At 40.5% G+C, this 25,791-nt stretch overlaps 1 protein-coding gene across 3 annotated transcripts; it reads right to left on the bottom strand.

The window, feature by feature from the left end:
* Positions 1–1,539: 1,539 nt before the first annotated feature.
* POC1A (POC1 centriolar protein A) lies at positions 1,540–25,730 on the bottom strand. 3 transcript variants are annotated; one of them, XM_072347586.1, is made up of 11 exons: positions 25,527–25,730; positions 23,891–23,975; positions 21,406–21,577; positions 19,826–20,005; positions 18,521–18,628; positions 17,373–17,488; positions 13,497–13,630; positions 10,862–10,930; positions 10,536–10,634; positions 7,171–7,311; positions 1,540–1,816 (listed from the first exon to the last, which is right to left on the bottom strand). In XM_072347586.1, the coding sequence occupies exons 1-11, from the start codon at positions 25,671–25,673 to the stop codon at positions 1,718–1,720; spliced, it is 1,350 nt and encodes a 449-aa protein (XP_072203687.1). In that variant the 5' UTR covers positions 25,674–25,730; the 3' UTR covers positions 1,540–1,717. The 3 variants fall into 3 exon arrangements, with proteins under 3 accessions (XP_072203687.1, XP_072203689.1, XP_072203690.1); XM_072347588.1 differs by lacking the exon at positions 25,527–25,730 and adding an exon at positions 25,043–25,111; XM_072347589.1 differs by lacking the exon at positions 25,527–25,730 and adding an exon at positions 24,746–24,836.
* Positions 25,731–25,791: the final 61 nt, after the last annotated feature.

Consider the following 25,791-nt stretch of genomic DNA (forward strand, 5'->3'; position numbering starts at 1 on the left):
CTCATAGTAGCCAAAATCACAGATTCACGGAGTGATTAAAAAGTCATTTGGAGCAGTCTCTAGGCACAACCTGCTCCCCAAGGGACCAATCTCAGCACAAAGAACTGTTGCTAAAACTTGAGTGAGGTCATACATCTGGCAAATATAACCAAATTAAACTATTTTAAGAACTTGGCTTGGCTGCCTGTGTGCCTTAACAAAACCTTAACTCTTTGTAGCCTCCTCCTGCAGAGCTTACCACAAGCATTTACATGCCGAGCCATATCCTCACATGGTGTAGAAGTAATATCAGGCTCCTCCTTTTTCACAGCTGATCCATTGCTCCTGTGACAATACCAACAGGGGTTTCTTAAAGACGTGGAAAGCACCAGAATGGAAAGAGACTAAAAACCTCTTGGCAATGGCAGGGGATGCAAACAGCTTTGTCCACATGGGAAGAGGATTAACACAGTCCAGACACAGTACAAGCAGATGGCAACAGGAACTGGCACAAAAAACTGGTTTAGCCTTAAGGTCGGTAAAGCCCCATGCGAAATAAGGGTGCCAGCCAAGTCTCAAGCATCTGTGATGCCCACAGCACATCTGGAGATGGGGGCTTTGGAAGCTCTGGAGTCTGGCAAATAAGTGTGACTGTCACAGGTAGGGAGAGAACTTCTAACAGTTCAGAAAGACAGTCATGGGGAGGGTCTAGTTAACCCTGAGACACTCAAGTTCCTACAGGTCATTTCTTGAGAATGTACATAACAGTTTATTACAAGAAAGGAGATAATGCAGTGTGTGTTAGCAAAAGAGATGTTACAGAGCAGTATTTACTGGAAGTCCAAAATCTTGTGCAGCTACATACTGAACACCTGCTAAAGACCTGAAGGTCTTAAAAGTGTGGTTCAGGGAACAGGGTGAGTGATGAGCTATTCAGCTGTAAAATCTTCTACCGAATGACTGAAAATCAAAGGCAATCCAGTGTGAAAAGAGAAAAGGTTTCTGACTGCAATCAGCGTGATGCTATCTGGTTGCCTTTTCCCTCCCCTCTACCCTGCCTTTAATTTAAATAAATAAATAAATAAAGATACAAAACAAGCAGCCTGACAATCCACTCAGCATCTGACCCAGTAGTTAGGTCCTCTCCTCTAGCCTCAGCACAGCAAATAGTTTTCCACAAACCGCATGAGGAAACAAGTTAATTCCCACCACTGGGCCAGCCTCTGCACAAACTCAGCATTTAATACACGTTGTCAGATTTGCCAGGCACAGACTGGAACTAGGTGAGGCAGACCCTTCAGCAGGTGCTGACTAGGACCTTCCATGCTTGCTGTGATCTGAGAACGGAGGTGAGCTCCCAATGGCCAGGATATTCCAGGAGCTTTTTGCTTGTGCCATATAGCCAGCATCAAACCATTTGGCAGCTCTACGATGTTTAAACACTTTAACTGAGCAGCAGCTAAGGCAGGAGAGATGAAATCTTTTCAGATGGTCCTCAGACCCCTCACTAGGTCCTATAGTACCTGGAAAACACAAGAAATCACAAAAAACATCCACTCCTACAAATAACAATTTTTTATTTTAGTAAAGTAATAAAGCTTTGTATTTACAGATACAGTAACTGTACATATCAATTAAAAATTGATTGCTCTCCAAATCATTAAAGTCACCCAGTCTATTAGGAATATAAACCTCTGCAACCTCCAAGGGCCTTCAGCACTGCTCCTCTTTTACAAACTCAGTTCTCTTTGTTCTGAATGATTTTCTGCTGGTTCTCCAGAAACTCCTTCAGCTTGTTCTCTGTGAGCGTCAGCCTCTGCTCCAGGATGGAAACTGTCTGCAAAACAAAAGGAAAGCTGCCACCAAGCCACTCAGACAAGCTACATGCTGTGTTCTCAGAGGGCAATGGAATGTTATGTTCAATGAAGTACTCTTGAGCTATTTTGGAGCTGTAACGCCAGGGTCAAGCAAGAAACCCTCCCAGTGTAAGGGAGCACAGTGGGGTGATGGAGGGGAATTAAAACTCAAACTGGTAGCATATACCTCAACATACGGCCTAAACATCTCTGTGCAATCCAGTTACCTCACAAAGGGATTTTTATAGCCTCTTCCTACAGCTGAAGTCATCACGGGCAGAATATACAAGAAAAACATTTTAACCATGAAGCAATAAAAGCCTCTTCTGAAAACCCTTTAATGGACCATTCTGAGGTAACCAAGAGACCTATTTGTGGAAAATCACTTTCAGATTCCAAGGACACTGGAATAACTGATAATAGGCAGTAATTACATTTAATGCTTTAATACCCATCAACTTGCAGCAGCAGTCAATAGCTTCATATTCTGAGCATTTTTACTGCCATCAATAATATACCCTGTCAAAAACAAAGGATGTTCGGAACCTCAGACTTTAATAAAGTATTTCAAACAAACTTTGGCTGTTTGTATAGAAGTTACAAATAGAAAATCTTTAAATAGCACATTTCATAAGCACATGACTAAGTGCTTAACAAAAGAAAGCAGGTCTCTTTATCTCCATTTTATTACTGGGAAAACTAAAATGCAAAGAAAGAAAGGAAATACTTTGGCTAAGGTCACTTGATGGAAGAGGAAATGTCTCCTACAAAACCATTTGGGAAATGAGAGGAACGGCTGGAAGGGATGAAGCGAAAACACAGGCGTGGTGAAAGCACACCAAGCACTACTACAAAGCCAGCCCCCTCAGCCACACTGCAACATCACGAAGTCAGAAAGGGTTTTGCATCAAGATTTGCCATAACACACCTTCTTTTCTCCCTCCAAACACAGCTCAAATCTTAACTAAGGCACCAGGCAGCATATCAGAGCCGATAGGAGCCAACCATTCTCCTACACACAACGCAGTGGAACAAAGCACAGATAAAGTGGACTACAGAATATGCTGATTTTTATGAAGATTTGCAAGGAAGATCTTGTCTGCTTAATATTTTCACATAATTTTCATTCCAATAAATTTGTAGTGAGCACTGTTTTGCAAACTAGAAAAGATTGGAGATGCACTAAATTCAAAGATGAACACAGACCATTTTGAATACACAATGCTTAAAATATGCAGTCATAGAAAGGTACAGGAAAGTGTGAAAATGCCATTACTGATATATACACACACACACTCAAGCAGAGAAAGAAAATAACTTCCACACAAAAAGGTTACTTCATTTCCAGTTGACAGTTTTACAATGTTTCTACGGCCTATTCTCAAACCAAACACTTCGGAAGCAAATTAAACCACATGTATTCAACTGGTGCCACTCTTCAGAAGGTAAAGAACCAATGCAAGGAAGCAAATGCCATCAGTCTGCTTTGAGTTGAGTGCAGCTTTGCACTCAAACTGTTTCTCTGTGGCAGGATTTTAGGTTCTCAGGATGTCAGTATCTTTACCCATGTCTACTGCACACTGGGAAATGGTGAGGAGAGCCACATAAAAGAGACATCATTTACTTTTTAAGGTCCAGAGAATATTCAGCTTCATTCTCCTCTAAGCTGAGAGATGTAGCAGTCGTATTTGCTTACATGATGATAAACTCCCCATCTCATTCCCCCTTGTTATTGTAGTGACAGTGGACCAAGTACAATCCTGCAACAGTCTCAGCTTTTATCGATTTTTTATTTTTTTATTTTTAAATTCAAATTAAATTCTTTCATTGGGGACACCACCACTTAGCTGAACATTCCTGTCAGCCTCAAGGCAGAGGCTTTTGCAGAGCCCTGTGGGGCAATACAGCTGGCCACTTTTGAGGACCACAGATAAGCAGAGCCCAGCAGTAACTGAATGTCAGCAGAAACCAGTTCCTCCACTGCCCAAGGGAACCCAAGCAGCAGAGTCCAGAGCAGAGGACATTTGTGTTCCTCAGGTGACACAAAGACTCCTCATCATACCCAGTAGCCATCATACCCATTTAGGACAGCAATGAGACAAGTCCCTGTGGTTAACCACGAGAGCGAGCAGTCCGGACAGAAGGCCAGTAATTATCTAAAACTAACTACTGAGCACAGAACTGGTAGTGAGGCAGACAAGAGCATAAAAACAAATAACACTGTGCACACCAGGCTACAGGATGCCTAACAAGTTGGGGATGGGACTGGGTTTGATTGAGTAAAGGATAGGGGACATAATGCCACTCTGATTGATCACTGCAAGACCCTTCAAAACATTTATCTGCACAATGTTACTGATATCAGGTGTTGGTTATGACTACAATGAATACAGCCAAACACCAACCACAGAGTACAGGCACTCTTGCAGGCAAAATGTTACACATATACTTCCTCTATTCCTGACATCATGAATCACACCATAAAATCCCTTTCTCAGTTGAATGTAGAAGTAGTTTCCTAACTTTCCTTCTGTAAAAAGATTCCTAAAGTTCATTCCATCCCTAATGGTTGTCAGTTTTCTGCAGAGTTACTATGCATCAAATAGCCGAAAAAGAAGCATTATTTCTAGCTAAGGAGATGCTACAAAATGATAAACTCAATAGATTAATTTTACATTTGCATAACTTTGCAGAATAGTTTATCACAACTTCAACTTTCCTCCATGTTATATTGAAACAGCGTTGGAAAATGTGACAAGCACAAGGACAGCAGGAACTCAAGGTGTCACAACTGAAACGTACCCAAGCTCCCACACCACCACCAAATTAGAAATTCTTGGTAAACTCATGGATAGCTATATCAATAGAAAATTTCCAGAAATACTTTTGGGGTGCAGGTGAGGTGTGCCTGTCCTTTCTCTTCAGCTAAGTAAATAGCTTAAAAATCAACCTACATATGCTGTTAGTGTTGTCTTTAAGTGATCAATACACAGGAATTACATAGCAATGACTTTTAACAGAGCATTGGGAGACTACTGGTATAGTCTCCACCTTTCTTGAAGAGAGAAAGATGATGAAGCTTGTGATGTCTTATTTCTTCATGGAGACATTTTGTTGTTTATTTGTGAAAACTTTTTTTTTTTTTTTAAAAAAAAAAAAAAAGCAGCAGTGGTGTCCTTTCACAGAAAGAAGTCACAAACTCCAAAGCTGGTGGAACTCTGCAAAAATTGATGACATTAGCAGAAAGCAATGCTCTGTTATGTTCTGGGAGGAGCAGCCAAGAAAAACAATCAGCCAATTATCACCAGCTGCTGTTTCCTCTTCACTCAGATCTCAGCTAGCAACCAGCATGTTGTGGTTCCACCTGGACAACATCTAACTGGTGCTGACCAGGTGATAAAAGATTGGAAGAGGCGATAAAGGTGCCTTTGATAAATCTGTGCTCCCTTCCCTGTTATAACTCATCCACACAGTATGCCTATCAGAAGAAAAAAAATGTGCAGCTAAACAAGCAGGCTCCTTTTTGTTACCTTCTGTTTCTTTGCACTGCTAACTGCACCTGTGTCCCTCCTCCTTCAGGAATCTCCTCTAAACATAAGGGATACTTCCACATTCATTTGCATTGCTTGATGGTTTTGCGTAGACTTGTTTCACTTCTAAATATTACAAAGTTAAAATTAAAATGAATTATGAAACCACTTGAACAACATGTTGGGTACATTTACTTGTGCATACACATGATGTTAAAACAAAATACAACAACAGACTAGAACCAAAGAAAAATAAAATACTGCACAGATGGCAGAAAAAAAAAAAAGGCTACAGCTGAAAGGCTGCTGGATACAGTTACTCAAAGCAGCTTCTACTTTTTTTGTTTGCTTTGCTTTTTTTTTTTTTTTAAAAAAAAAAAACAACACTATTTTAGGGCTAGTTACAATTTTATCCTAAAACCTACTAATTTATTCCTCCCGCAGTGATCTCTATTTCACTCTTTTTGCTAGGTTTTAAATAATTATCTTTAAATTATCTTTTTTCAGTTATGCAATGACTTGCAGAGACGTTTGAATTGCTTTTATCTAGTTTAAACCCCACACATACCGTTTACTGCAATATTTGCCTCCTCTAAATACCTATGAAGTGGAAAGAAGACACTACACATGCTTCATCAGAACTATGGATCTGATTTGTGTAATCAAAGATAAATAACACAAACCTATTAAGGAGACAAAAACAGAAAAGTATTTTATATATATACCAGGTTGTATCTTCATCATAAAAATGCAGAACCAATGTCACAGAAGTTTTTTTTTTCCCCTCCAGTGCTCTAAAGACTTTAAAAACTACAGAAAACTGCCTTCTTGCACTTCTGCCAAATGAATTTCTTTTGGTTTTCACTCTATTTTAGACAGTCTGTGGTCTTACAATGCTTGATACCCCTAAATCAGCCATTCTTCAATACCTGTTGGGTTCTCCAGTGCATTATCCTTGACTTCTTTTTGGACATGTACTTCTCTAAAGAAAAGAAAGCCAACTCAAACCAGTAACTAGTGTGTTCAACATTCAGTGTTAAACATCTGCTTGCTCTTCCCCAGAAACAACACTCAAACTTGCAGAAAATAACTCCCATACAGGTTTCTTTCTTCATACACAACAGTGTGCTCTACAAATTGATGATGTTTACTGTCCTATGCCTTCTCCCCACTTCTCATATCCCTCAAAAATATACAATGAAATTTAGCCCCAAGAAATGTTCAGAAACAAACATTTCCTAATAGAAATAACGAACAATGATTTGGTTAAATAGAAGAGACTGCTTAAGAATTTTGGGATAGAGTTAACACACTTCAATAGACCATCATTAACAGTTGGTACCATTCCAGCACTACTTTGGGTCTCTGGGGAAGAACAGCATGTGAAAGCTCTGCAAGGGATTAGTTGCTAGCTAGATGTAGGTGAAAAGCTCATTTGGGAGACGGGGCCCAGGAAGGCCCAGATATGTAAGATGAGAATACTGCAGAAATTGGATGGCATAGGTGAATGTTGGGTGGGAGAAAGGATCTGAGTTTGCCAACAGAATGCAACATAAGTGGGGGAAGGAAGTGTAACCAGCTAGTTACTCACTGAGACAGTTCTACTACCTGCAATTTTAGCTACGCCTTCAGTTGGATAAACTTTGGCTACTAACAGAAAGTTTACTGGCTTGTGGTAGCAGTGGTAGTGGGAGGACTGTTGGACTGGATGATCTCACAGGCCCTTTCTAACCTTGTGATTCTATTCTATGAATCTACTGCAAAACGTTCTCATTGTCATAATAAAATCAAACAGCACACCATACCTGAGTCAGAACATCCAGTTGTCCTATAATATGCTCCAAGGTATCTGCAAGCTGCATATCCTCCTCTCGCCGTTCATGGCTCCTACCAGTATCTGGAGATTTTGTTTTCTTAAGATGAACACCACAATCCATCTCAGATGGCTAGAAAAATAAACAGATATAGTCTGCTACTGCAACAGAAACAACTAGAAAAGATTCACTGTTTTATGGAGGGTAAACATGGAAAAACATTTTATGCTGGGAAAATCTGAAAGGGCAAAAGAAATTTAAGTGGATACCCTGGATACCAGGATACCCTGAGACGAACAAGCAAAGCACTCACAAAACTCACAGGCTTCATTGCCTTCTGAACATGAAAAACCACCCTTCCCTCTGTTAAAGCTTACAATTGAAGTATTTTTCCTTAGAAAGCTTGATGCAACAGCAAGAAGAATCAAAGAGTTAGATGGAAAGTCTCCTCATCATCCCTCCTTTGCCCATAGGAGTACTTGGCACAACAAGTTGCAACATGCCAAAAGAATGTCTATAATTACATTTAAGATTGAGTAAAGAATCCTTCTATCAATGAGTATTTCCTATTTTCCAGAACATTACGTTAAAATGTTAACCAACTTGGCTCACTCAATATCTTTGTTAACACTCATCATTTTTCAATAAGTATGAATACAGAGAAATAGCCAAGCACTTTCCAACTGTCCATGCAACACAAACTGCTTAGCATTTGTTCATTACACTTTACCATAGATCACCTGCTTGGAATTTGCCAAGCAATAGCAGCAAATCCATCCAACAAATAAGCTAGTGTTACTGTACATTCATGTCAGCAATAGCTGCATGTACAAAGCTTTCCTCATATCTGAAAAAAACCAAAAACAAACAACAGAAGATAGCCACAATCAAACCCCAAAACACATTATTATCTACCTTCTCTGAAAAATAACCAATTGTAGAATTAAGTAAATATTTTCAATAACATACCCGTTCTGAGAACATGTCCTTTGATCCTATCTAGCGCAGCTCTTTATACAGACCTATTCTGTCCTCAGGACAACAGCAGGAGCCATACATATGAAACAATAGACAAAAATCTATGAATGACTATTATGACCTTCCTGTAGGTCTTCAATGCTTAGTATTTCAGCTTAGGACATAATTTTACTTGTACCCATTAGATTTTAGATCGAAACCAAAAACTAAATCAAGATACAGGACTGTAAGAGTTCTTCCCCTGAGCTTCACACAGCACTCACTGTGTTTGCCCTTAACTGATGTTTTCAGGGCAATTAGGCAACACTTTCTAGCAGCAGTTATTAATTTATAAATGGTAAGTAAGCATTTCAGATTCCATAATTCTGATCAAGTACTTAGAATCTCTCACACCTACAATACCATATTTATAGTTTATATCAGACAGTTTTAGCATTCTTTCCTACCACATATTTGTGTTTTATGCTTTTACACCACAGTTGTGACTGTAATTCCTACTCATCACAGCCTTCTTTAATTTGCAATCATTCTTGCGGAGAGAAGCTTTGCTTTCAAAGCAAGCTGCATCACCAAGCAGCCCCATATTGTAAACAACAGCAGGCGGGCAGAGCAACTTTGAAGTTCACACCTATCACTGCAAACAAGCTCTATGCCTTGATTCACAATGAACTTTAACCGCCTGCCTTAGAAATTAGCATCTTCTATAGGCTTCAGTCTCCATCTATCTACTGAAATGAAAATTGTTTCAGAGCAAGTTTGTTTTCAAGCTCACCACCCTAACAGGATTTTTCGTGCCTCTTTTATGCCAGAAGTTATTTAAAATTCTTTTTTTCTTCCTACTCACCTCAATGATGGACTCATTTTAAAGTCTGTATTCAGTTGTTCTTTCCTAGCACTTGCATGTTAGCCTGACTCCTCCATGAGAAACTGAATACAAAACAGTTTTTACACATCCACTGCTTTGATTAGCAGCCACGCTTTTAAAGTATTTAAGAAAAAAAGTTACAGAACTATATAATACAGCACATGCTGCTCTAAGAAAAATATTCTCTTTGCTTTAAGTAAAAGGTGCACAGATTAAAACATGTCAAGAACAATGCTGATTTATTTTACAGCTACTGAAAATAAATTACAATCAACATGCCCCTGGCACATAGCTATAAAGAACATCTGCACAATTTGTCCTTTTCCAGAAGAATCTTGGTACTACTGCACAGCAGTAGAGAAGACTGAAACAGTTTCTCTTTCCATTAAAGGCCATCAATAGGCAATGAGAAAGCACATGCTGCTGCTTTAAGTCATTTTGTTAGGAGAGAAATGGGAAAAGTAAGACTGATATCCGTTACTCAAAAATAAAAAGCAGTGCCTTGCTCAAAACAGAAACCTCAACAACCTCAGCAACAGGCTGAGGTTCTACTAAGTAAAAAAACACTATTATATATAAGAGAGAGCATAGTTCAGTAGTTTAGCAAAAAGAAATTAAATTGGAAAGACTACAGATACTGCCACAAAGTAAAAGGTATCAGGTAGAAGTTTACCTTCCAGTTAAGACTTTGTACACGCAAAAACAACTCACACACCCATTTTTTATCTTAAAGCACATGTTGAACCACATGTAACAAAACAATCATAGCAATAACGCTGCAGTTATACTTCAACAGATCAAGGAAACACCCAAAGGTTTGTAAGAGTATACAAAAATTCAAGTGAAACATCACTCACACTGGAAACAGCTTTAATACTCTTCTAATATCCAAGACATCTAATATCAACACAATGTTTAGATCACTGCATCATACTGTATTATTCAGCTAATGGATCCATCCATTAGATATAGTCAGAACTAAGATGTCTCCAAATATTTAGAAACAAAGCTCCAGTACAATGTCACCTATTTCTCATCTGCATTAAGTCTCCGCACAGAAATTTCTTCTGTCTTTGATAGTTGTCAATGGGAAGATTTAATGAATGTCTATTTTCAGAACTAGTGGCAGCACTCAAGGATGTCTACCAGCTAGTAAGAGTGCTTTCAGCTGTTACTCACATCTGTGCTTTTTATTTTTGAGAGGTGAGGAGAGGTGGGAGCGCAGAATATTGTCAATCCGCTCACATACTCTTAAACACAGGCTGCTAACAAACATGCACATAAATGTAGTTACATTTATTCCTCTTTTTAATCATTATTTCATTTTATCATTTTCCACAAAAGTACATATGTCTAAATAAACCAATACCAAACAAGTAAACGACAACTCAAATTAATACTAAGGAAAAAGATGGCTCTGTAGTTCAACCACCTGAAACTGGGTCATGTATTTTTCAATTTGTAGACATCGTTCCCCAAAAGCAGCTTTATGTAATTCTGAATGCTGACCTACCAGATTGTGATGGGTCCCATCCACATTAGCATCAGACTTGCGTGTTTTCAGAACTTCACTGTAATCTGCTGCACTGAAATTAGTCTTCCATACCATCACCTGCAGAACAAGGTCAGATGGATAAGTTACCTTTATGAAAACTTTTTACTACGTTTGCTTAGAGGCCAGTTTCACCTCCACATCAGAGAAGGCTGATGTTACTGAATACAGATGTAGTTCTCAACCTGAAAGTGTCTTCTGTCAACATTTCTTGGGTTAGGAACATCATGAAACTAGACATATCTAGAGGACTTCGAAGCAACACACCAAGTACACCAGTCACCAACCTGCTCATCAGATCCTCCAGAGGCAAAAAAGTCTCCTGTTCTGGAGAATGCTATGCAGGTGGCTGGACCCTGTGAATAAAATTTAAAGACAGATTTAAAACAAATATGGAAAAAACAAACAAAAAAAAACAAGGTCCACTGACTACAAGGTATTTCTCTTCTGAAGTCAGCAAGATGTCAAAAACCTTCTCTGTCAGGTAAACACCCCACAGTTACTGCACTAGGATAAATGGCACTTAGTTATCCTTTCCCCCACTTTTGCTTGCATTTTAAGATACTCTCTGTTCACTATCCATGGCATTAAGAGGGAGCGAGGAACAAGTCAGGTTTTACAACTTCAGCCTTTGCCCTGTTACAACGGGGCCAGCTCCATCACAACATTAAAAAGACAGGAATGTAAATTTGGCAGTCCTCCCTATGTAAACTACAGCTAATCAGCTGGTAACAAATTCCCAGCACTCCAACAGTTGCGTCAAAGTACATCAGAAGGACATGAAGGCATTTTCCTTCAAGTGTCCGCTTAAACACAGCCTTCCAAGAACAGCACAGCAGCTGCCAGAATAAGAACTATGGACCAACACAGTCACCCACACAAAGTCACAACTAAAGAATGTCTTCAGAATGGGCTGTTCATTTGGTGACTAACCTACAGTCCTTCCTTGAAAAGACAAATCTACTTAATGAAGAGCAACAACAAAAATCCACACCCACTTCATTTTTCGCCACTTAGAGATGCTGGCAGAAATCACAGTGAGACTGGAAGAAAAAAGACCTAAGGATCAAAAAAATCCACATTTATATACCAACACCGAGAACAAAGAACAGGTTATCATACATGTCAAGTGAAAAAGTAAGATACATCTGCTGAATCAGAAATCAAAAACCTCGTAATACAGTGATCAACAGAGTGAAAGCCAACTCAGGATTATGCCAGAACTGGTTCTATTCCCATTTCAGCTTAATGTAATACCCTTAAAAGATCAGAAAGCACTGTCTGCCACTTTCATACTTCTACTTGTTTCCAAAATGGAAGAGATACAACCCTACAACAGCAGCTAGCTGTGTTGCAGTCAAAGCCTTTCCAATTCTAGTTAGATAACCAGGAGAGAGCGAAGGCTGTTATCTTACTGTTCTGAAACAACGGGGGGGGGGAAATAAATAAAAAAAAAATAAAAAAAAAATCAAGGGGCTTTAACCCCACATCTGAATAGATGACTTAAGAAAAAATCATTTTGTAGAAACCCTGAGTTTAATACAGCATCGGTCTAAACACTCTATCATCTAATTCTGAGGAACACTAGTTTGCAGTAATCCATGTTTGATTCTCATTCAGAGCTAAACTGTCTACATTTTGGAATGCATAAAGATCCACTGTCCCTCCACACTGACCCTTTTCCAGAAAGCTACTTCCTAAGCTTTTGCTTTGCCAATTAACAAAGACAAATATGAAAATAAGATTAGAACAATAGGTAAAAGCTTCCAAGTCCTATCTGATATTAGCACCCACTCACCACTATCCAAAGAAAAGTTTTATGCAGTTAAAGTTTATGTCTTGAGATATGCAGCACTTATTATCTTCTCCTAAAATCTTTGTTCCATTCCTTTCAGCATAAAAACTGACCAAAGGAGTTTAAAAATCAGATCTTTCCATGGGGCAGAGCTTCAAGTATGAAGTTGTTGCATTTACCCCTTAATACCACAAGAAGTTTACTAATACACACTTAAGGAGAAGTTGCAGAATTAATACAGGGATTTTATATATCACACAAAGCAATCGCTAAACATAAAGCCGCAAGAAATCAGAATTAATAGTTCTGCAGCTTACACAGATGTTGCTGTTGCCCAGAATCAACCATTCAAAAGCTTCAGGGTGTGACTTTCCCGAGATAGTTTTGATGTTTCAAAACTCAGCCTCAATATAACAAAGAGACAAGTGGGTTAGAAATTTGTTTTGTCCCCTAGGAAAATGAATCTTTAAAACACATTTGCTTTTTTGTGCCTTTGAGCCCCAATTGGAACGGACAATGAAATTAATCAATTTAAAATGAGAGCTCCAAGCATTCATATAATAATTAACTTTAGAAGGAACACATCTAGCAGCATAATACTAATAGTTCAATCAGTTAAACCTAACCAGCTGGCAGCATTTATCACCCTCAATTATTTAATTCAGTCAGTTAACAAAATAGAAACGTGCCCAAATGATGTCTCAAAATATAATTTCCTCTATTATACACCTACTGTCAGACAGACAGCATATATCCTCACTCATGTCAGATGGCTGAGTGCTGTCTGCACCTCTTTAGAGAGCAGGAGACGGTCTGATCTGCAGAACAGAGACTACACAGCAGTGTCAGAGTCTGAAGCACAGAACTGGTGGTATCCCTCAGGCTTCACCCTCAGTATTTGAGCACCAATACCGTCTTGCTGTGTCATCATCTATTCTCTCTGTTCCTGACCTCCCTCCCTCCAGAATGATCTCAGAGGTTTTCATTATTATCATCATTATTAATTTAATAAGCAAGGAAGTTAAAGACTTTTGGCTGCAAACAGGTGCAAACACATAGGGCTTGAGCACAGATTTGCCCAGTGAGTTGTGTGTTTCTGTACTCTTATACAAAAGGCTTTTCCTCACCTGGTGACCATGAAGAGTATACAAAAGTCTTCCTTCGAGCAAGTCCAGAATTTTGAGAGTTGAGTCATTGGAAGCAGTAATCAGGTAACTTCCAGAGGGGTGAAAGGAAAGACTGTTTACCGCAGCAGTGTGCACTAAGAGATGGAAAAAATGTACACAATAATCACCAAGACCAGTTTACATAAGCCCAAGGCAAAAAATAAAGTACATGCATATTCCAAATAGGAAAACTATCAAGGGGGAAACATTCCATCAAATTCTTCAAAGCACCAGGGAACAAGGGCAGCATTCAATTCTTGTAAAAACAGCCACTACTTCACTGAAGGGAAAAAGGAAGCTTTGGCAATTATTCTGAGATTTAAGACTACAAAAGCTTCCAGTGTAGTCTGATAATGTAACTATATTCACAAGTGAGTTACACACTTCTGTGACAGGGAAGGATACTGATGTATCTGACCACAGGGGAACTGCTGTTCTTGTTCCCAAATAACTCCAGAATAGAATCTATTAGCTTATATATTAACAAGAAGACTGGAATTCCTGTGGAAGACAAACTTAACATTAGTATTGCACAATGGTGTTCATTTGGTTGCTTTTGTTTTTAATTATCATTCTTTATTTACTCCCTGACTCTAACCAACACTAGGTTTAGCGAGAATTGTGAAAAAAAGAACCGGCACAATTGAAAATGGTCCAATATAAATGTTATTTCTTCATCCGTCCAATTCCCTCCCACAAAAAAAAAAATAAAAAAAATAAAAATAACAAGAATGAGTAGACAAGCTGTTAGTAGTATGGTCATGAAGGTATCGTCTGACCTTGGTGATGCTACAATTCTGTGACTCCAATAAAGCAATTCTTTTTGAACATGTAACCTAAGAGTTACTCTGAAGAGAGATAAAGAAAATGCTCCAGGAAAAAAACACCTTTTACATTACTGTAACATCAATAACCTGCCTCATACAGAATGCCCTTCCCTCTGTTTAAAAAAAAAAAAAATCCCCATCTTAACACAAGGCTGGTAACTTCTCCACAGTTGTTCTTGAAGGTGAACACCACCCGCACCAAACAGCTAGGTCTTCCTCTCAACCCCTCGCCCTTATTATGTCATACTGGAGAAAAAGCGTATGTGGAATTTTAGCCTCTAAAAGAACACTAAATACATATGTCATGGTTTTGTAATTTTGCTATCAGTATTCCACATAACATCATGTAAATAGTAAATAAGTGTGCCTCCTTAGATCGTTGCCGCTGTTTTCTTTTCCCTTTCCCCTTTTCGGGCCAGCTGCCCCCCTGTCACAGGCACAGGTAGATTTTCAGTTAACATATTTCCTTTGAAAATTTTATTCTGAGTAATTTGTAATATCCTTTGGCCCTTCAGTGTCTACATTCAGATAGAAGCAAGCACATGTTATGCCAACAAAAGCAAGTCCTAACAGGAATCAAATAAGAAAGAAATGAAACTAAAGACACAACCTTGGAGTTCCAGATAGTTAATGAAGTATTTCCAGGTCTGTGACAAAAACTTTTCGTAATGGAAAGAAGTCACACAGGTTGTGCCCATGGAAGCGGTCACAGTTCTAGACTGCCGTAAGCTCAGGGAAAACAGCATCTTTCTTCTGCCACACCAGCTCATACCTCCCAAAAAAAAAGCATTCACAACATCCTCCCCAGAAACTAGCCAACACAGCCTGCAATTTCACACCATAACCAATAAATGGGGTGCAGCACGAGGTGGCATCTCCCACAGCCATGCTGCTACAATCTGACTCTTTTGCTGTCAAAGCCTGAGAAAAATAACTTCCAGTTCAGCAACTGATGTCGTGCTCAATCATAGCATTTACAAGTTAGCCGCTGAATACTGTCACTCCAGCTTATGACTGACTACACAGAAGTAGTGACAAGCGGGCAAAAAAATCCCAGTGTGCACTTGACACTGCCACAACCCCAGAAGCTGTTGTCCTCCACCCAGCTGTCTGAAGTGTAGACATGTACCAAGTGCTCTTTCAAACTAGCAATGAAAAACTAGGTTGAGGATGTTTCCACAGACATGTGAGTGAGATGCCCTACACACAACTTTACACAGGAAAAAAAACGTCTTCAGGTAATAAATACTGGCTTCTTTAATTAGGGGTTGACTCACTGCACAAAAAGCATTAGCACTAGCTAGCTAAGTGAATAAAACATCTGTGTACTTTTCTGAACAGCAAATGGGACCAGAGCATCTTTACTTTTCTAAATACACACCATGCGGGAAGTTCTGCAGTTTGCACTCCACATCCAATTTTCCTTTGCAAATGTTATAGGTGGAGCAAGCCTTGGCAGCAGAAGCAACGCAGCTAAAAGACTTGTCCCTTTTGTTAAACAACCAGACTTCAATATGGAGAGTCTGCGGTAAACCTGCTTAGCCGTTAACTCCTGAGCGCGATGCGTTTTTAAAATGGGTTCCCTGAAATCAGGCAGCGTTACGCACATACAAAGGAAAGAGACGCCCCCTAGTGGGGCTGAGCGGGCAGATCCACCTGGGAAAGCCACAAAACTACATCAGGTTTAGCCAGAAGGCCCAAGGTGCAGCCCCTCACAGAGCAGGATTTACATCTTGAAAATACGATATAAACGTATCACATTGAAGACACAAATGTATCAGCTATCACTGCTGTTGTACGTTTCTTTGGCTTTCATGACAACTCTAAGCTCGAAATTTAATAAATTATGAGGACTGGGAACAGCAGCTGCTAAAAGTAACACCCATAACAGGAAAAGATCACTTCAATAGAAAGAGTGTCAGACAAAAATGCGATTTAGCAAGGGTAGCAAACAGGCAAAATATACAACTCCAAGATGAAAGTAAACCTGGCAGTCGAACCTAAACTACATTACACTCGGACAATTTAATAGCAGTAAGAGGAGAGCAGGAAGAGATCATTTTTTAGCCAAATGATACAGTGGCTGGAAATAAGCACTGCAAACCTTGTCACTGTTGAAAAGCTGATAAGTAGGTTTCAGGACAATGCAATGCCATTCAAGTACTTAAACTTGCTTCCTACGTTAGCAGCAAGACTTCAGAAAGGCATCGCCAAGTTATGTTGAGGTTCACAAAAATACTACGCAGTCACTTCTCAGCATTCACTGCTGATGATACAGCTGGTACAATTACAATGATTTGGAACAACAATTGTCAAAAAGTTCTATTCCTTGAGCACGTTAACTATCAAAACTAGAAGTGATTATGAGTCAGTAATAACCATGGAAATAAGTAAAATAAAAATAACCCTATAAGAGAGTTTGAGATGCTCAGAGTTCAAACCTTATTTGACCCAGCTGCAAAGAGACAATACACTTGAAAAGGTGAGCTTGAACTTAGAAGCTAAAAACGAAACATAATCCAGGTAGAGGAATACCCTAAACATATATTTTAACCCAAGAACAAAACTATCAATGATGATGATGTCACATTCAGTACATAACAGCCAGATTTTGTGATCAAAATGCAAACAGCAGAACAGCCCACTATACATGGAGAATTACTGAAGGTTTCCAAAATTTGCAGATTGTTCCTGCTCCTCACCAACCTCTTTTCGCAAAAATCATTAGTGGTAATGGAAGAGCGCCCAAATTTAGGCTCAAGTAGCACAGAGCAGTAAATTAAGCTCCAAGAGCAAAGAGAAACCAGAACAAAAGTATTTCTTATCAATAGGCAAGAATTAATCTCCAAGATAGAAAAAGCAAAGCAAGAGGCTGGTGAGGAAAGGCTTCCCCCTGTGAGCCTAAGCCAGGGCCTTCCTGCAAAAACAGTAGGTAACAGACATTCCGAGAACTGTAGATGATCAATACCAAAACATGGACAGGTCAGGTTTTTCAAAGATCTTAACTTGCCTTGATAATGTTGGAGGAGTCTGTTCATCCTAACATCCCACACCTTCACAGTGTTATCTGTGCCAGCTGCAGCAATGCACGTACCACCGGGATGAAACTCCACATGATTTGCAAACCTGCAAATTGCAGTTAAATCCAACTGTTTATATTCAGCTTTTGCTTGAGATCAAAAAGGTCTTTTCAGGAGACAAAACTACATCACTATACAGCGAACGTTACGCTGTAATGGAGGAAAGGAGGAAACAAATTGAAAATTCACACTGGCAAATTTCACTTAGGACCAAGCTCATAAACCCAAGCAGACTGCAGGATCATATCTCAAAATAACTGTCTTCAAAGCTCTTCATTACTGCTTTGTGTTAGGAGCTGTAGGTACTAAAGAGCCTCCTGAAATACGATGGATCTGACCATAAAACATTTTCAAGTGCGTCTCTGTAATATGTGTACTTTACTAAGTTAGCAGTATTTCTAAATCAGCATATACAAAAATAAACATAGATACTGTATTTTTCCATTATTAGTCTTAACTAATTTTAAAGATAGAACTGAATTAAATTTCCACCTCAAATCCCATGCTGCTACTCACTCAGTGGAGTTGAAAACAACTTGTTTCTGGACTTGTTTGCAATCGTTTTTCTTTTATTTTCTAAAACAAAACTACAGTAAAAGCCTCAATCTTTAGTGAAAAACATCTTGCACGAAATTGGGCAAAATTCATGACCACTTGAGAACCCGGGAACAGGCCCATTACAGTACTGTAAGGACACTTTGTATTTCTCAGCACATTAACTTTTGTTGTAGTTCAACATCTTGTATGAAACAAAATTTCTTGATCTGACAACTGAAAAAAAACAAAAACTTTTTTTGAGTAACTCTTTGTCTTTCTGAGGATGCACAAAACATCCAAAGCATTTTTTGCTTTTAGTTCACTTCAACTTAGGTCAAGATCAGAGCAATTCTGGATGCTCTTCTTGCATTTCATTCTCTGATGGCTGCTTTTGTAGTAGGTGCTAATGCTACCCTCAGAGAAGGAAATTATTTCCAGGGCAGGAATCTCTGGCTGCACTAACAAAAACAAATGAACATCCATCACACATCCCCACTTCAACAATCACAAGGCCAGTCCTTACGCCCTGGCAGGTACTTACCCCCCATGCTCACAGAAGGAATGTATACATTCTCTGCTAGTTTTATCCCACAGTTTAACAGTTTTATCATCACTGGCTGATGCTATTAGTCGTCCATCAGGAGAGAATCTAGGAAAAGAGTTATGGCAGTAAAGAAGTGTACCCAAATTTAAGATGTCCAGGATCAACTGGATTATACAGCTGTCAAAGTCAGTCTGTAAACACACACTTCATTCTTCAGGAAGCCACACCAACATTCGTTAGACTGAAAATCCATTTGTCAGAGGCTGAGATAAAAGAAGCAACCTGTAAGTCCTCAAACTATCCCTAATGCCATAAGTGCATTACATCATCTCCAGGCAAGTCTTCAGTCTGACTTAAGGTCTCTTGTCTGACTTGTTTCAAATGTATTTCAAGTTGTTTCTCTATCCTGGTTCAAAACAATTCCTACTTTTGGCACAAGTATTCACAGCGATGTAACTACTTCCAAGATAATGGCTCTCAAAGGATAAGCTTCAACATTCTAGCACATCAAATGAACATATGTGAAATTTTTAGATGGGAGCTTAATGTAAGAGAAGAAAAATCAACATACAGCTTCAGAGGCAAATATAACACAGGATCAGGACTTGAGTCTAAGATCATCACGCATGGCAGAAAACGCTTCCCTCCTACTCTGCTGTGGACATCTATAATACTACAGGTCACTGCCACTATGAAAGTATCTAATGAAATAATCACACTTAAGTAAACCTGCAGCTTTATCCTAAAAACATACATACATAGAAATCCCTCAGAACTATGACATATTACTGAAAACTGACGTTTTGAGGCAGTAACAAGGAAATGATGTTTTTGTAATGGCAGCCCTTTCAGCATTCTTATTCACAGAAAATGCAAAGATCATTAGCTGAACTTCCCGAGTGTGTAAAACAAATAACATGATGCACCAAAACATTTGTCGATTATTATGTACTTGTAAGTACTCTCCTTAACCAGATGTTAATGATGAGGCACTGATGACCTTTTTGAATACACACGTGACAATACTGTAAGTAACCAAGATGCAAAAACAATTATATTACAATCCTTCATTTACTTCTGTTGGTAAATTCAAGATTAAAACTCGTGACAGATAAAAAGTGAAAGACAGAACTAAGCAGAAAAGATCACTAAAGAAATATAAAATGGGTACACAACTGATATCTGAGGCCGCTTTCTGCAGGTTACTAACACATTACGATCACTGGACACATTTGAATCATGAGACCACAACGCTCAGTTTCTATTTTGGAGGATAAGCCAGCAACAGAGCGCCGTACTTACCTGGCACAACGCACCCAATTTATGTGTTGACTGAGTGAGAACAAAAACTTCTGCCTGTGAACTGTCCACACTTTGATTGTTTTGTCATCAGAAGCTGTAACTAAGGACTGGCTGTCACTGGAGAAATGAACGCTTCTCACAGTTGCTGTGTGAGCCTTGAACACAGTAGATTCTCCTTTGCTATGCAGAAGGAAAGAAAACTTCAGAACTGAGCAAAGGCACAGCAAAGACATATTTTCAGGTATTGTAATGAAGCTTCTGTATGTCTATGAATTGCTATTAACCATTATTTCTATGGAAATTTATGTTTGACACTAGGGAGAAAACTTCAGCTGACAGCCTCAGATGTAGCATCATAGGAAAAGCATTACAACTAAATCCAGAATGACCACTGCTGTACAGCACTGAGTAATGTTAACGCAGTCAGGCTAGACAAAAGACAAGGTACAGATAATTCTTCTTTCTCCAACATTCCCAGATAAATGCAAGAGGCATTTTTCCACCAAATGAGTGCTCGACAGAGCGCAACGTATTTACAGATTCAACAAGTATGTTGGACCAAGAGTCTCATGTACGCACAATATATTCTGTACTATCATGAATACAACTACAAGGACAGCGGAGACGTTTTACTCCCATTCTCTTTAGCAACCTAGCATTCTACTGAATCTTCTGCAAAAGTGGATTCTGTTGCCATATGCTGAGCTCCTAGGCACTACCAAAACTAAAATGCAGAAAATCACAGTATATGCTTTCCAGCAATACCCCCACGCTCTTCAGAAAGGTCAAAGCTGCTAAGTTTTATTTAATCATTAATTGCCAGAAGGCAAAAAACAGTAACGGTTTCTTCTTGGTGAAGTTTCCTTTTTGTACAAAACCACAGAACATTCCCAGATCTGGCAAAATTTCACAGCAGAGAAACAAAATCATAAAATTCATTAACACTGCCACAACAAACACGTCTAGGAAATTCCTGTAATGTACTGGAGGTAATGACCTCTGCAAAGTACTGAAAGAAACATTAAATTAATTGTTAATCAGAGGTTAATTGGTTAATCAGAGGTTCAGGCTGTAATTACCAGTTTCCCATACAACAGTCAATACACAATCCAAAAATCATCTTTTATTACTACATCATCATTTACAGCCAGTGGATGAAAGTTACTAGTTTTAGATTGAGAAATAAAGATTAAAAACCATCTAATATTGGGTGGACTACAACAGGCGTGAAAGCTAGTAACCTTCACCCTGTTCACAGAACGTTTATTTTCATCACTGTACTCCAGCTTGAGTTCAAGCATCTTGCTTTAGATTGGCAGAGAAGCAAAGGATTGGTTTGCTACAAAAAACTGAGAAGGGTGGGGACGAAGGAGTTACATTAGTGACTTTAAGCTTTGTAAGGGGCTTCAATTTTATTTCCAGTGGTATTTCAAAACTGAATTATCTTTTCTCTGTCTGAGCTGCTGCATAAAACTGTCCTTTCCTCAGTCCACAACCTGGAGAACTGCTCTCAAGAGGGAGGTAAAAATCCCAGGCCAGAGTTAAACACAAAGAAAGACACACAGGGAATAGATACTTACACACTTGGAACCCATAAGCAGACCGTTTTGTCTCTGGAGCCTGAAGCTACAAGGTGGCCAGAAGGGGAAAACTGAACACACATCACTGCATCTTTGTGGCCCACGAGACGATAGGCTCTCATCTGAGGTCTCATACTCCAGATCATCAGGCATGAATCCATTGAGCCACTTACTGTGTTGAAAAGAATAAAGGTAACTTGCATTACTTCTCCTCCAATTAAAATGAAGCTGCTTTTCATACTCCATTTGGCAACACAGCTTCCAACCGCTTCACACATACCGTTACAATTCACTGATATGTTGCACACTATTTATTTAATTAGAAATTCATACCCTTGCACTGGATTGAACTGACATTTCAGCTCCCAAGATAATGCAACAGCTGCAGAGGAAAAGGCCACACAATCTGCAAAGCCAAATAAACACACACTAAGGAAATGTATAGAAGTTCTATGGAGGAAGGCTATCTCATCACTTTCTTGTGGAAAAACAGGCAGTCTAAATATCAAGTAGCACCCTACTGATTAGGCAGGAAAGCCCTGTGGAGCTATGATTTAAGGGCAAACCATACACGTTTCCCTGACACCTAGCTCTTTTCTTGTAGCAAAATGTTGATCACACCTAGCTCAGGACTTACGAAAAATCCAAGCTTGCAATAAAATCAGAGCAGTGCTCATTTTGCAACAGGAGGGGTTAGTAGGACTTCATGGCAATCAAAAGAAGCTTTAAGAGACTATGGGTGGAAACACGAGTCCCTCTACCTACCCATACCCACTCAGCATTCTCATATCTACTTCTATACTCAACAGTTTAAAAAAAAAAAGAAACATGCTTAAAACACATTCGCATTCTTACACGATCACATTTATTAAAAATATCAAGAGTACTTCTTTCAAGGTTTGGTTGGAGGAGGTAAAGGCTCACATGCTACTTCAGAAAGGCCAAAGCAATGCTAAGTTACATTGAGGGCATCCTTGCTGAGCAGAGACTTGCACTGACTAGATACATTTTTAGGGATAGCCAAACAATAACGGATGCAAAGAAAACAACAAAATCTCACTCCACAATCAAAGACACAAGGAGAAGGATGACAGAAAAAGACAGCAGAAAACAATACAAACAGTATTGGTCCAAGACAGGTTTAATTTTCCTTTCCTTGCATCTTCTAGAGCTACAGTGTTGCAGGTTGTAAGACACAGAATAGGATTATTACAACTTGCAACACCTGCTAGACTGCTGTATTCCTGTTTACTCATGCTTGTGTCCACAGCCCACCAGTCACATTGCCTCAAAGAACCATTTCTGCCTGATCTTTATTTTGAGCCAAAGCAACATTCTCACAAACCAAACAACCGCATCATCAAGAGCCGAAACTCCTACTTGTTCCTGTTCCAAGACTACACAAGTTAACTAACAACACCTTTGACACAAGCCTTGGTGTAACCACAGGCAAATGCCAAACCAAGAGAAACAGAAGATAGAAGAAGAAAAACACTTACACAGAATAGGGGAGAAAAAAAAAAAAAAAGAAGAAAAAAAGGTACAGTTTTACTTTGCGTTTACCGCACTGTAAAGCAAGGTAGATTTGTTTACCGCACTGTAAAGCAAGGTAGCTTTGTTTACCGCACTGTAAAGCAAGGTAGCTTTGTTTACCGCACTGTAAAGCAAGGTAGCTTTAGGCAGCAGCAGACATTCCTAATGCTCCAACAGGATGCTCACAACCTGTCACCCTAGTTCAAAAACAGGACAAGAGACTTGGATAGCAAGCTGCAAATGAATACAAGGAAGAATTTCTTCCCCTAGAGGGTGACCCTGCACTGGAGCAGGTTGCCTAGAAAGGCTATAGACTCTTTCCCTGGAGATGCTTAAAAGCCGTATGTATAGAGTCCTGGGTAACATCCTCTCAGGAATCCAATAAAAATAAGGAGATTAGACCACACTCCACAGGTCCATTCCAACCTCAACCACTCTGCAGTTCTGTGATTCTTCCGGTCACACATAAAACATTCATCCCAAAACTTACCAACCTCTTCATTGCAAAAATGAACTCTTAATTGTACGGTGACAACAACATAAAGATGGTACAAGAGAGGTGGTAATAAATACCCAAAAGGTTATCTACAGGAAAAACTCACCCATATAGAAGCCTTCAGTCTGCTGGGAAATGCTGAGGCAACCTCCACCAAGAAGCAATCTCCAAGAGATGCTGCTTTAGTGGTGGTCAGCCCTTAAATGAGGTCTAGAGGAGGTGGAGTCAAGCTCCACCCCTTCCGGGAGCACAGCTCAATTACTCTCACCTGTGCTCCCACAGCTGACCCCACACTTGCCTCAGCTGATTAATCAGAGGTTCAGGCTGTGATTACCAGTTTCCCATACATTAATTCTTTTAGAATTCAGGACCTCCATAGCTCCCCTCATATAATTTAAGAATAGAAATCCTTTTTTTATCAGCAGGCCATCAAAATACAAAGAGATGATGACTTACCCAATTGTTTCTTATTGAGACTGAAGTCCACGCTAGTGATGGCATCTCTGTGGCCTCTGAAATGTCTCTCTAGGGATGGATCTTCCTAGAAAACAATGATGGTCAGGCAAGATTAAGAATCACCTTCACACAATAAAATCATTTTATTTCCATGGCAAGCTAACCAAGCCACATATTCACTTCATGACAGTCAGGTATTATTACACATTATTATGCAGGACAAAACATGTATTCCCCCATATACCATTAAGTTCTTGAAAAGGCAGATTATCCATGCTGATAATCTGTCCTGGTCTTACCAACTTGTGCAAACCACCTGTGCATTTTCTGCAATATACCTCCCACCGCTACTGGTGTGGAGAACCCACAGCTGACCCCGGAACATCAGTCACCAGGTACAGCTTTGCACTAACTGCCTGTTTCAGATCAGGTGTACACAAGAGCTTTGCATAGAAGGGACAAACTCGCAAGTCAGCACACCTACAAAAATAGATATAAACAGAACTGCAGCAAAAAGGACTGCTAGCATCCCCCCACAGATGGCAAGCACAGCACACCTCCACACCATGATGTGCTGCAAAGGCCAAGAAAAAACATGGAATTAGGGGAAAATTAAAAAATAACCAAACAAATCGCTGAAAACAAAATCACAAAAGGAAAGTCCTTCAGACTTCAAAAGTAGCTCATCAGCCTTCAATCCCTGCTCCTACACACACCGCTCCCATTTCCCTAACCAAGCTCATGCATGAGCACCATCCCGATCGCTGTGCCCCTGCTGATCACAAGTCCCTCCCACTCTGCAGCCCCCCAGGTTCATACTGCGAGCACCCCACGCCCCCAGGTGTCCCCACACACCGGAACCGGCCGCAGCTGACAGGATCCCAAGCCCAAGAGCAGCACTGAGCAGCACTAAGCCCCACCGAGCCCAGCTCTCCCCCTAATCCTCCAGTCTCGGCCAATCGCGCCTGGCTGCCCCCGCCCCCAACCAAGCGCAGTCCTACCCCCGCTATGCAGCCCGGCCTCGGCAGCGCTAAGGCCCCCGCAGGACCAGAGCTACTCCCCGCCCACCGCTAACGCGCCTCCGACCCGACCTCAGCGGCCTCACGGACCCCGAACAGCCGGGCCCAGCAGCGCGGAAGCCCGAGCCCTCACCGTGCCGCCAGCAGCCATGCCGCCCTTCCGCGCGCTGCCGTTTGTTTTCGGCTCCTCCCCGCCCCCGTAGCAACGAAGCTGCGCGCGGGGACAGGCGAGCTGTCGAGCGCCCCCCGGCGGCAGGGAGGCCCCATCCCTCCTCCGCGCGGAACGGGCGGCACCGGCCCGCTGCTGCTCGTGGCTGGGCGAGACAGCGGGACGCGGGGCGGAACTGCTCGGCGTAGCACAAGGCGTTGGCGAGTCCCGGGTTGCCAGCCTTGGCTCCCTTGCACTAAGCCATGCTTATCGGTCGTGCATCACTTGCTCTGTGCCATGACCCACCCTATGCCTCCCCCATGCAGAGATAATTTGGGAGCGCACCCCTCTTGCTCACACCACTTTCTCCTTCACATTCTCAAATTTCACATTTCCCTTGTGTTGATCCATGCCACAAATAACCTCTCCCAACACATCTGCAGCCAGCACTGACCAGAGAGGGCTGTACCTTTGGCAGTTCCATGTTCCTTGTCACTTTTACTCCTGGGTTTGTAATGATCCCATCCACTCTGGGGGATGGGACTCCCTGGGGAACCAGAGGTCCCTCTACACCACTGATCCCATGGCAACAGGAAAAGAGCCCCACTGCAAACATCTGCTCCACGCCTCAGGGCGCTGCTGATCCCAGCAGTTCCTGTGCAGAGGCTCAGACCACAGCTGAGTAACAGCCACAGCAGACGAGCCCTATCCCTTGTTAAAAGCCATCTTTTTCT

Source organism: Excalfactoria chinensis, chromosome 12, assembly GCF_039878825.1.
Source record: "Excalfactoria chinensis isolate bCotChi1 chromosome 12, bCotChi1.hap2, whole genome shotgun sequence".
Taxonomy (NCBI): domain Eukaryota; kingdom Metazoa; phylum Chordata; class Aves; order Galliformes; family Phasianidae; genus Excalfactoria; species Excalfactoria chinensis.